The sequence below is a fragment of the Pantherophis guttatus genome, chromosome 3 (genome assembly GCF_059756535.1).
Source record: "Pantherophis guttatus breed Tessera chromosome 3, ASM5975653v1, whole genome shotgun sequence".
Lineage (NCBI taxonomy): Eukaryota > Metazoa > Chordata > Lepidosauria > Squamata > Colubridae > Pantherophis > Pantherophis guttatus.
In genome coordinates this window covers 27,369,060-27,382,289 of record NC_142065.1, presented here as the reverse complement: position 1 = coordinate 27,382,289, position 13,230 = coordinate 27,369,060, and the positions used below count along the sequence as shown (strand labels likewise).

Below are 13,230 nucleotides of genomic sequence, written 5' to 3'. Positions count from 1 at the left end.
ACAGCATTCAAAGAAGCTGTGTCAACCCATTTTTCCCCAGCTATATTACCCATATTTCATGTGGAAGCAATGAAGGCTGAATGTGCAAATCACATGCTTACTGAGGGTAAGCTGGTGTCTTTTCATAAAGCATATAAAAACATAGTTCAATTCTGGATGAAAATTTTGCAATACGCTGTGAAGAGGAAGCCTCTAATAGCTTATCTTTATAGTTCTAGATCTATTCCAGCTTAATTTCAGAAACATGATAGGAAGAAAGAAAGAATATTATACCATTTTTTAAAAAAAAAATGCTACATGAGCGCAGCATGTCTGAATTGGTTTTTTTAAATATTCTTTCTTGAAATAAACCCATGTTAAATTTTCCAGTTTCTTGCCAGAATCTGGAAAACAATTCCTATCTTGCAAAGTGTGTGTTATAGAGTAGCATAGTGACAGTCTGCATATGAATCATATATAAAACAGAATATGACATTTTCAACTTTTCTCGCTTTATCCTTGCATTGTTTCTGTAATTATTGGAGGTAAGAGCGTAATAATTTATAAAATGACTGGCCCTTGGAACTTTTTCCAAGGATTTTTCCCCATTTGTTAAAAGGAGCATATTCTCCTTCAATCCTGGTGAAATAACAATAATATTAAAGCTTTTGCGCTTTTATAAAATTGGATGCTAACATAAGTTTCATTGTCTTTTTAAATTAGACTTTTGTACGGCTTCACAATCAAAAAACTGGGCAAGAGGTAGTGTTTGTTGCAGAACCAGACAGCAAAAACATCTACAAATTTGAACTGGACACTTCTGAGAGAAAAACTGAGTTTGATTCAGCCTCTGGAATATACACTCTTTATTTGATCATTGGTGACGCCACCCTGGAAAACCCAATCCTCTGGAATGTGGTATGTTAGTCCAGTCGTAGAATGCTTTACCTGCTAGATTGGTGTCAATTAGAGAAATTGAGGAGCTAGCTATTGTGTAGGCTCAAGGAATTAACTTGATCAAGATCGAAATAAAAGAGACAGAGAGAACATCATGGATCAATTTTTGCCCATTTCTATTTACCCAATGGCCAGCTTTTGAATCTGATTTATATCCCCAGACTGGAGGGCAGTGTCTGTCTTTCATGATACAATTAGCAACAACTAGCATTTAAGATGTGTTACTGCCAAGAGGTAGGAGTCAGTCCTTAATATTAGTAGGCTTTGGTCACCTGATCCATCATGAACCTGTCAAATTTCCAAAATCACCCAACTTGGCTATTAAAATCACAGGTGCTCACAGCAAATTCCAAAATATAAGTACCTTGTGAAAAAATATTTCTCTCTGCCTTTCCTGAATCTTTTTCCATTTAATTCCAATGGATGATCTTGAGTTCTGATATTCTTGAGAGAGGGAGAAAAACTTCTATCGATATTTTCCATATAAGGTTATTCTGAAAATCGGTGATATCATGTAAGGCAAAAGAGGATTGCTACCTTGATAGTAAACCTTATTAAGATAAATTATTCCTATTTATGTATCCTTTCTATTATTTAAATCCTTTCAGACGAGGTATACAGATACAAAACCTATTACCAGTACTATGTGGTAGTAATAGCCATGTTAACCAGTAATCAAAGGCTTTCCAAAACAGCCAGATTTTTACAAGCTTTTGGAAGGCCATAAGATTGGATCTGTCTTGCCTGGTAAAGCAAGCAGTTCCAGAGGAGGGAGTGTCTTCTGATAACAAGGCACCTTTAGCTGTGAATCTCTGCCCAACTGTATAGAGTAGGCAATTTCTATCAAGGAAATACAGTCTCATGAATATAGCTAGGACCCAAATCATATAAAGGTAGCAACTATCAAACTATCTGAGGTCTTAATCTTAAGCCTGGGTTAAGTGAATTAATATTTTTTAATTATTTATGGAAAGGTAAAACAATCAAATATAAATAACCTTCAATTAGCATCTACCTTTTTTAATTCTTTCCAGGCTGATGTTGTCATCAAATTTCCAGAAGAAGATGCTCCATCTACAGTCCAGTCAAAAAGCCTTTTCACTCCTAAACCTGAGATACAGGTACACTTCTCGTTAGGGCACTCTGTTTCACTGCATTCTCCATTTGGAAGACCACTGCTTTTGATTTATTTAACTTAACTTTGTTAGCAAGCTTGGGGTAGTTGTAGAGCAAGAGTACCAGTTTCCATCTCTTCTGTCCATGAATGCTTTTGCTTTTTTTGCTCTTTTTATACTTGGATTTGAATGCTAAAATTAATATTATCTGCCATTACAAAAAAACCCATATGTTTGCAGACTATAATTAATTCTTTTGTCAGTAGAGCTGTATTTTTTTGGTAATTCTTAACCTGAGTATGCATGTGTCCATAGATGGTTGCAAAATTCAAGAATAAGATATTGAGTTTTCTATTGTTGCTTCAAGAATCGCTTTTTAGCTAAAGAAAGTTGAAAAATAATGCCCTTACACCTAGAAGTGTCTTACAGCACACCTATCCTTTTCTGCACAGTTAAATTAGCATTGATTATGTATGGAAAAGAGCCTTACTTGAATATGACAACAAAGGAAAAAAGGAAACGTTGGTCATTTCCCCACTAGAGATTTATAATGTCTTCAAGAATCCCGCTTCTAGTTCTTGCATAGGCATGGAAATCAGCTGGGTAACCTTGGACCAGTCATTCTTTTCCCAGCCCAGATCAATGCCTGACTTGCATAAGTCAGCTGATAGATAAAACCCCTTGTTGTATCATTCACCGTTAGTTTTGCTATAAGAACTAGGTGAATACAATATAAAAACAGAGTTTGCAATCAGGCAGTGCAGATACTAGTAAAACAACACTAATGACTCAGTAGAATCTAGGTTATATATATGTACAATGATAGGTGGATATCTTGACCCAGAATTTGCCATCTGCTGAGACACACTGCTCTTCTGATTTTTTTTTCCTGGAATTCCTCTTCACTAGCATTTGTTCAGAGAACCTGAGAAGAGGCCTCCCACTGTTGTATCAAACACATTCACAGCGATGATACTCTCCCCACTGCTTTTGCTCTTTATACTGGTAAGTATTTCATATACACTTTCTAATTAGTACTGAATTTCTTGTCATTACTCAGCTGCTGAGTTTTTCAGGCAACTGAAGAGCAATATTAAATACAGTATAACATTACTAATTTTTCATAAAATAGGTTTGTGAAAGATTTCCTAGGGTGAAAGTTTAAAATTTTCCTAATTGGTATCTACCCCTCCTCCAAATTCCTGCCTCAATTTGAGAGGCCCGTTTTAAAAGACAGTCAATAAAAAAAATTCAAGGTTCATTTGCACATCTGAAGGAGTCAGATATTTTGGAAGGATTTAAAGCAATCTGGGATGTTCTTGAAGTTGATTGGTGAATGTTATCCTCCCTTAATGTATATTTTTGCCATTTTTCAGTGGATAAAGATTGGGGCCAATATTTCTAACTTCAGTTTTGCTCCAAGTACCATTATTTTCCATCTGGGTCATGCAGGTAAGTGCCAGAGAAATTCCTCTCCATTATCCTTTTTTTCTGTTGGCTTTATAGGTAAGAGCCTGATGACAGATGAGCTCACAGCTTAATAACTATAATGGACATAATGACACTACATCCCTCCCTTTTGTCCATTTTTCCCCTAGCCTATCTTTCAGAATTATTCCAGAATGGCTAAATGCATGTTTGCCATCAGTTTTAAAAGCTGTCATTAGTTTCAATGTCTTGTATGTAGATACATTTGTTAGTACAAAATGTTCTGAGTTTGTATTTTGGGCATCAGTCCTTTGGTATGTATGACCTTGTGATGCTTTGATTTTTGTACTCTTCTTTATGTACCTTGATCAGTGCCTAAATTTCTCGTCAGTCAGTGTGTGTTAATTTGTTCAGAAACAGCTATTGACTTCTTGCATTCCTTGGAATATGCTACTTGGCTTTAACATTCTAAATTGTCTAAAATTTTAAAAAGTTGTAGGCCTTCTTATCTTGAATTGTTTCTTTGTTGTCTTTTAATCTTAGAAAGGTTCTTTCCTTTCATCTTCTTCATAACTTCATATTTTCCTTATGACCAGCATTATTTTTTTAAAAACTTTAATTAGCCAATTACCGTGTTTCCCTGAAAATAAGACCCTATCTTATATTTTTTTTGAACCCTGAAATAAGCGCTTGGCCTTATTGCCATACGCTCAAAAGCCCAATTGGGCTTATTATCAGGGGATGTCTTATTTTGGGGGAAACAGGGTAGATATTTAAATTTTTCATTTGACTCTTTCATCAATGGTTCTCACTTTATTATATGTGTACCACTGGTGGAATGCAGGCATCCCTGTTAACTATCCAGGACATCCTGGTTTTCAGCAGCTACCATAAAAGATATTTCTACCATAACTCACCAATTTAGCAAAAAGAGGAGAGAGAATGGGGCATTCCATATGATGCTATCCTCTATTCTAACCTCCATATGTTCAGTTGGGAGTCTTGAACAGTAGCTGTCTTTCTGTTTGCTTGAGTACAGCTGTCCACATTATCTAGGACTGTTTTTATTTGGGCTCATAATCATAGGGAGCTTGTATTCATGGTCAAAGGTACATCTCCTACTTGAATGTGTATGCTTTGGAAACAGTCTACAAGCCTGTTTGCCTGACCTTGCTTTCTTGGCCTTCTGTGGTGTTCAGACACGACACACACTTGCAATCTGTGTAATTTTCTACATTGGATATCATGGAACATTAGATGAACATAGTGGCGGTATGTGTCAACATAGCATGAAGTGTTCTCAGTGTGACACCTAGACAGTATATGCCTGCATGTTCCACCTGGGACTGAAATGGGATTCCTATGGCATTCAGAGGAAAGTGGTGTTTTTTTGTTTTTGTTTTTGTTTTTTGTTTTTTTGCTTTAATTTATATGCCGCCCTTCTCCAGAGACTCAGGGCGGCTTACAATGCGTTAAGCAATAGCCTTCATACTTTTGTATATTTATACAAAGTCATCTTATTGCCCCCACAATCTGGGTTCTCATTTCACCTACCTTTGAAAGGATGGAAGGCTGAGTCAACCTTGAGCCTGGTGAGATTTGAATTTGCAGTAATTGCAAGCAGCAGAAGTTAATAACAGTGCTTTAGTCCACTGAACTACAGGCTCTTGTTGGATTGGATTCTCTGGTTGGTTGATTGGATTCTCTGCAACTTGCAAGCCCACACATAATATGAATGCATCTGTACCCAGGTTTTTGTTGAAAAGCAGAGAATCATGAAGAAATTGGTCAAGTGATGGGGTTAGGGCTGCACATGAGAGGCGCCAGAAAAATTCAGGGATTCACACCCAAAAACATACTGGCTACCATAGAACCATATTTTTCCAAGAATCATTTGGTGAGACACCTCTGTCTCACATGGAAAAGCATAAACACATACAGTTTTACATATGTACAGTATATAGAGAATATTTAGAACTGCCTGTAAATGTATATATTTCCTTTTTTAATAGAGAATAAGTAAGACATAAACTGATAACATATGACCATCTTTTCTTATGAACTGTCTCTCTATAGATCTAACAGACTAGCCAACAAAAAAATTACATAAAACTTTTTCCTTCTTGTTGGTCTTGTTTTAATATTTGCTTTCTTCTTCCATGTTATATAATGAGCCAAAAATAAAAAATAAAACAAGCACAGAAATTTGAATACCACTGCAGTAAATGAGTACTTTTTGAAGATAGTTGTAAACATAAGCTTTACATTCCAAGTTAAGTTATTTATACTTTGGTTCCTTTGAATTTTTCTCAGCGTTCAGTATGACTCATTTAATTGCATTCGGTCTATAAATGTCAGCATATTGTGTTAAAATGTTGATTTTATTTCCTTTGAGGATTATTTTTGTTCCACTTGCCTTATTTATGCCTACCCTGTTTCCCCGAAAATAAGACATCCCCTGATAATAAGCCCAATCGGGCTTTTGAGTGCATGCATTAAAATAAGCCTCCCCCCAAAAATAAGCCCTTCCTAAAAATATTTAAACACAGAGCTGGAAATCAGGTAAAATGGCAAGAGGAGCCCCATCTTGCTTCACGCACCTCAAAATAATAAGACCTCCTCGAAAATAAGGCCAAGTGCTTATTTTGGGGTTCAAAAAATATAAGATAGGGTCTTATTTTTGGGGAAACACAGATATGTGTGTGGCTAGGATTGCTTTTCATATTGGAAGAATCATGAATCCATCCCTCCAGGTGAAAGATTTAGTATTTGCACCTGGTAAACGAGATCCTCATATTCCCTTTTGCCAGCTTCCTTCTCTGCCAGTCAGTTTTCTTATGATACATAATTAAATGTTTGCACTTGAAGAGAATAGTGTTTTTCAGAGATTCTGGAGCCTTGGTTGTTATCTACACCTTAGTGAAGTATTGCAACAGTTACTTAATATGTAATGTGGGTACTTTAATTGATTTAGTTACAGTTTAGTAGATAGTGCAGGGAACTGACAGACTGGAATTACTGTGAAATGTTTTTAAGGAAATCGAATCTTACAAAGTATTATTTGGCCATTTTTTCCCTAGCAATGTTGGGGCTCATGTACGTTTACTGGACTCAGCTCAACATGTTTCAAACCCTGAAGTACCTGGCTCTCCTTGGCAGCCTCACCTTCCTAGCAGGCAATAGAATGTTGGCTCAAAAAGCAGTGAAAAGGTAAGAGTCAAAAATTGGATTTCTTTTTCTTTTTTCTTTTTACAAAAAAACCCCCCAAAACCCTAGTAGTGATAGTAAAGGAAAACTCAAGTATGTGCTATTAGCAATAAATCCATTGCTAAATTCCTAGCTGTTCTTTCCTGATTCATCAATATATCTCACCTTACGTAATAGTTGAAACATTCTAGGCTTTAATTCCATGTACTGACTTTTGAAGTCAGTCATTTAAGGCAGGCATTCTAACTGTCCAAGTTATGAGATACTGTTTGGAATGGTTTCTTTTTTAGTATAAGTAGTCCTTGGGTTACGACCACTTGTTCACCGACTGTTCAAAGTTACAACAACGCTGAACTAATGGTACTTATAACTGGTCCTTGAAGATTCAGCAATTGCAGTACCTCCATAATCACAGTCACATAATCATGAATTGTGTGCTTGGCAACTGGCTTGCAGTTACAGTGTCACAATACCCTGCAGTCATGTGATTACCATTTACAACCACCTCTGCCTGTGTTACACAAGCAAAGTCATTAGGGAAGCTGGCAGGAAAGGTTACAAGTCATTCCTTGTAAGTTGTTCCTGCCTTTCAGTGGTAACCAGAACTGCTGGGATTGCCATCACTAAACAATGGATTCACATGACATTATCAGTGGTGGGTTCCTCCCAGTTCGGCCCGGTTCTGCCGATCCAGTAGCGGTGACGATATGACATCACTAAATCGGTTCTGCCGCTCCCCCCCACCCCCGCATTCTTACCTTTTATTTGGCCCCACCCCCAATCTGTTGCTGCCTCCTGAGTCCCAGCTGATGGCTAGAGGGAAAAAAAACTGTTTAAACTCTTGCGGCAGGGCTTCAAAGGGCCGCCCTATAGCTGATCAGTGTTAAAAGAAGACAAATGAGTAGACCAGTGCCTGCAAAAATAAATGGGTAGACCAGTGCCTGCAAAAATACATTAGATCAGTGCCTGCAAAAATAAATGGGTAGACTGGTACAGCTCTGCAAGCAGTTAAAAGCCTGGTAGACCAATACCTCTGCTAAATCCTAAAGAATTGTCACATGACCATCGAGCCATGCCCACAAAATAAGCCACGCCCACAGAACCGGTAGTAAAAAAAATTTAGAACCCACCCCTGGACATCATGTATTAACATCACATTGCTTAGCAACAGAAATTCCATCCCCAGTTGCTGTTGTAACCCAAGGACTACCTGTGTTGTAATCATCTATAGCAAAGAAAAAATTTATGGTCCTTTGTACATGTCTACATTCTAGTTTTCAGCTTCCTTCACTATTAGCAATGCTACCTAGGGCTTCATGCATTTATAAATTGAGTGACATCTAGAAAACCATAGATTTCCCATCGGTAACATAAGGAATATCTTTTCTGGATTTCTTCTTTTTAAAAGTTTAGAAGCTCAGTGTCATTTCTCACAAAGTTTCCAGTGTAGTAACTCAAATCATTTGCAGGACCTACAACCTCACTTTACTTTCTAAATGCTTGCCTTTTTTTAACTCTGGAAAAAAAATGTATAGGTTTGCCTTCAGAAAATCTTGATGGTCATTAGGCATTCTCAGGGTTGAGGCAACCATGAGGTTAGTAGCAAATTAGCATATCTACCTTATATAGGGAAAATTTCTTGCTGCATGGAAAAGTCATCATAGAGAAGTAATTGTCTTGTGGATTTTCTGTAGTAGTGAGTTATTAAATTAGGAAGCAAAGTTTCTAAGTTATACCAGGGCTTCTAGTGGCAATAACCAATACAGGAAGTCCTTGACTTACAACCACAATGAGCCCAAAATTTCCGTTGTTAAGCAAGGCAGTTGTTAAGTGAGTTTTGCTCCATTTTATGACTTTTCTTGCTGCAGTTGTTAAGTGAATCTAGCTTCCCTATTGACTTTGATTGTCAGAAGTTCACAACCATCATAAATATGAAACAGTTGCCAAGAGTCCGAATTTTGATCACTGACCATGGGGATACTGAAATGGTTTAAGTGTGTGTTTGGGAAATGGCCATAAATCATTTTTTTCAGTGCTGTTGTAACTTTGAACGGTCACTAAACAAATGGTTGTAAATTGAAGACTGCCTGTAATAAAAATGCTTCTTGCTAATATCTGTTATGCATCAGGGCTAACTTTATAATTGTGCTCTTTGTCTCTTTTACCTGATTTACCTTATTCTCTGATGACTATTTGGTGAAATTAGCACAATCATGTTTTTACCTACATTAGTGGCTGGCTTAAAATTCAGCCAATATGGCAGCATAAATTCTCCTATGAAAAAATGGCAATTCTCTTGATGCTCACTCAATCTCTGTAGAATTTCTGGAAGCCTGGTTTGCATGCTTCTTTTGAATGTGTTGTCAGTTCCTAAAGTAATACTTCTTTCCACTTCACTGTCTGCTCTGAACTTTAATTCCTTTCTCCTTTTGGCAGGATCGCTGCAGAACAGAGCAGTAGGTTGGCAAAGTATAGAACGCTACGGTAAAAAGGGGGTATACTAGTGACCAGCCCTTCCTAGAAGTAAGGGTCTTTGGCTGTTGCTTTTCCTAAGCATGGTGGCTGCTTCATTTTATGCTTATCACTGTTGGGGTTGGGGGGGGAACCTTAGCAGGAGCCACTGCCACTCAACCTATTATGCTTCTGACCATTGCAAAAGGAACACTTGCATGATTTAGCTATCTATTTTGAGTTTATTTAACTCAGTTACAGTTCCACATTATTAAAAACAGTCAATTGCTAGAGAAATTGCTAGCAACGCTTAAGACTTTTAGATTTCTCTAGACTTCTCATTTTTATGTCTTCCACAACTCTTGCTTGATCCATCCATCCATATGCTGTTTTTGCTTTTGTTCCCAGCCCAACCAATACAAAAATATTTTTTCCGGAAGCAAAGAATCAATATTTGTATAATTTAAAAAGTTGAGAATCTTGGGAACAAGATTCTTGGAAACATCTTGGGATTTTGGAATAACATGGCTGAGTAAGTCAGGATTAAATTGAAGCAAATTGTTGGGCATGCCTGTTTCAGTTCGTTTCATGAAGTTGGGTAGCCTGTCACAGTATCTGAATCTATGTTATCTATAGCCCTGCATGTAATATTTTGAATTTTCTCTTTCTGCCTATTTATTCTTATTTGAAAAAAGGAGCCCGGTGAGCTGGGTGGATTTTTGTCTGTTTGTTGCAGTTGCTTTTATACTGCATATTTTGTTTGTTTGTTTGTTTGTTTGTTAAATTTTTATGCCTCAGAGTCAAGGTGGAGTACAGCACTTGGGGAAGCAGAAATTCATCATAAACAATATAACATTTTATTTAAAACATACAATGTCTAAAAATCCACCAAAGCAACAAACAGGCATCCAGCCATCCTATTGCCAATTAAAACTATGTTTAAATGAAATAGTTTCCATGACTTTCTTCCAGGCCAGTTTCACATTAGTGGATAAAATGTTCCGTAACAAGGCACTAACAAAAAAGATACAGCATCAGTTTCTAGACTGTTCTGCCTTTCAAAACATCATGTGCCTCAGAGACTTCATTAGACAGAAAAAAAAAATCAGTTTGGAGGAACTGGTACCAAAGGTGTCTAGGAGCTGAACCATTAAGAACTTTATAGGCTAAAACAAATGTAGGTACTCCTTGCATAATGATGGTAATTGGAATTATGAATTCCACCACTAAGCAATGCAGTCAAAAAGTGCAATGTTACATGACTATACTGACTTGCATAGCAATTGCACGCTCCGGTTTTGATCATTAACTGAATCACATGTGGTTGTTAAGCACAACATCATAGGATTGCTATTTGTAATCCTGCTGGGTTCCCCATTGACTTGCTTGTCAAAAGAGGGCGGCTAAAGTCAAAAATGGCAATCATGTAACCGTGGGACACACTGTGACCTTATTGCCAAGCACCTGAATTACATAATGAGATGGCAGGGATGGTGTGACAGCCAAAACTGTGAAGACCGGTCATAAATCTCCTCAATGATCACCATCATAACTTTGAATGGTTGCTGAACCAGTGGTCATTAACCAAGGACTACCTGTATTTTGAATTGGATTTTGAAACTGATTGGCAACTAATGCAGTGACTAGAACACTGTTGTTCCATTACTAAAACAATTCATACTTATTAGGACCTGGCTTTGATACTTAGAACCAAGCATAGTTTCTTTCTTTTCTTTTTTTAATGTTTTATTCGTTTTTTATTTTTAAATATACATCAATATCAATACATGAACAGTGTGGTCCCTGGGCACAATTCATTTTGATACAAACTTCAATAATGATAATCATAATAATTGTTATATTAATCAAACTTATTGCTTAACGCATTGTAAGCCGCCCTGAGTCTCCGGAGAAGGGCGAAGAAGGGCAGCATATAAATCAAATTTTAAAAAAATAAAACTTATATAGTCCTAGTATTAAAATACATGGTTTTTTTAAGTAGTTATTCAATATTTCTATATTCCATTTTAATGCCAATAATAATGTAAGCATATATGGTAATACCATCTTTCCCCTCTAATCTTTTCCATCAAATTATTCCTTATATTCTATTATATAAAGAGGGGAAAAATTATATCTGCTAATATTCCCCCTATTTCTTATTTCTACCTCTATTCTAACTTCTAATCATCTCACTATTGCTAATCCTAATATTAATACACATGTTTATATGAGGCATAGCCCTTCATTATTCAGTTGTTCAAAGTCACAATACGCTATTCAAGTACCAGTCTTCACATTATTTAAACATACCTTGTAGTACCCTTTTTCAACCTCCAATCTTTCCTTCTAACTATTGCTTCATATAAAGGTGTGTATTCTTATTTCTACCTCTATTCAAATTTCTAATCGGACCATCATTATACGGTATTAGAAAAAAAGAATATATATTCTTTTAGATAGAATTCCTTTCTATATCATCTCTCGCCCGTTTTAATACTTAAATTCTTATTTGTTTTTTGGCTTGCCTCCCATACTCTTCTCTTGGATCTTTATCTCTATCATCTATATCTTCACCATTCAGACTGAATATTTCTCCCATCTCTATCCTCCTAAACTGCCAGGTCTCTAGAATATCCACCCAAGCCCCTATCTCCCTTTCAGAGGTATCTTCCCACTTATCCGATTCCATTTTTAAATCTCTTAAAGTGCTTTTCCCATGGTTTATTTCATCAGTCATTATTATCTTTATCATTTTATTCCCATCTTCTTGCTTTGTTTGCTGGTTTGTCCATTCTGTCTTTCTTCTGTTCTTTCTGCTATCTCCTCTCTTTCCTGGACTCTTTGATCTTCATTCATCCTCAGTTGTAGCCGATAGTTCCTATTTTCCCATATAGTTCCTATTTTCCCATATATGCCTTGCATTAGGTACTTATCTCTCTCTAACTCTTTTCCATAATACCCCTAATGCTTTGAAACATCAACACCATTTCTCTTGAAATGTCACTCCTTTCCCCCTGATGAAGCATCTTGTCTTAATTTAATAAGTCCCACTCAGTAATCATAGTACTTTACATCTCAGAATTATTAATCAAGTCAAAAGTCACTTTGCTTTACTTAAAAGTCTTCCTTATTCTCATAAGAGTCTCCAGTAATCATAAAGTAACTAGTTATAGAACAGTAAGTGTCACCACAATCCTCCAGATGAATGTTAATTCTCTCATCTAAAAGTTTTTCTAAACTTGTAGGGGTGTGGTATATTCCATTCATCAGTAGATGGTGCCCTCAGCTTAGGTTTCAGAGTTTCAAGTCTTATAGATTTTAATTAATCCAAATTTAATTCAGTTTATGGAAGCAAAGTCAACTATTCAAGTAAATTCAAGTAGATAGTCCAGCATTTTTAGTGCCTTTCCAAAACAACGCCTGCCCAATTTAAAAATCCAATTTTCTATGTTTTAAAAGGTCTTTAGCTTTTCTCCCCTTAGTTCCTTTCTTTCGGGTCTAGGATTTTTCTCTCTCTGGTAATTTGCTGCTTTAAAAAATAGTTCTAAGTGTCTCATTTCCTAGATTTTCCTCTTTCTTTTTTTCTTTAAAGTTAGGGTCTAAATAAAAAGGAATCTTCTTACCCAGCTCCAAACACTGTTCATCTGCACCATTCGTGCATGTTTGTTTGTTGCTTCAGCTATCCCAGCTTTGTGGCAGCCATGATGGCTGCCTCTTCTCGTCGAGGGAAGAAGCCCTGAGTCCAGCAGGAGAGTTGCTGCTCTCCCCGAACTACAGGGTGCCCCTCTTTTCTTCACCCCTACAGGGTGGTTTTAGCTCCTTTTGGAGCCCTCCAACAGGAAAAACTCGGTGTGGGAGCACAGAGACCCGTTCCTCACATCCAATACCATGACATCAGCCAGAAGTCAGGACCAAGCATAGTTTCTGAGTTATCTTCAGAAAACAACTTACATGTTCTGGTAGCCTAATTACATGCGGTGGAATGCATGAATTACTGTTATGATATCTCCTATTTATTTATTACAGGAACACCCTTGAAAGCTAAGTATACTAAATTAAAATAAGTTGTGCTGCTTAAATGAATTAATAA

General features: G+C 36.7%; 1 protein-coding gene across 4 annotated transcripts in view; it reads left to right on the top strand.

Moving 5' to 3' along the window:
* The window catches only part of RPN2 (ribophorin II), a 36,632-nt gene that overhangs the window by 19,934 nt on the left and 3,468 nt on the right, over nucleotides 1-13,230 (top strand). For 2 of the 4 annotated variants that reach the window (XM_034413909.3, XM_060689654.2), the window contains exons 12-17: nucleotides 703-897; nucleotides 1,971-2,057; nucleotides 2,961-3,056; nucleotides 3,428-3,503; nucleotides 6,560-6,689; nucleotides 9,123-9,209. In XM_034413909.3, the coding sequence (XP_034269800.1) occupies nucleotides 703-897; nucleotides 1,971-2,057; nucleotides 2,961-3,056; nucleotides 3,428-3,503; nucleotides 6,560-6,689; nucleotides 9,123-9,174 (636 nt within the window). In that variant the 3' untranslated portion in view covers nucleotides 9,175-9,209. The remainder of the gene's footprint in view (nucleotides 1-702; nucleotides 898-1,970; nucleotides 2,058-2,960; nucleotides 3,057-3,427; nucleotides 3,504-6,559; nucleotides 6,690-9,122; nucleotides 9,210-13,230) is intronic. The other 2 variants (XM_034413912.3, XM_034413913.3) reach the window with 1 other exon arrangement.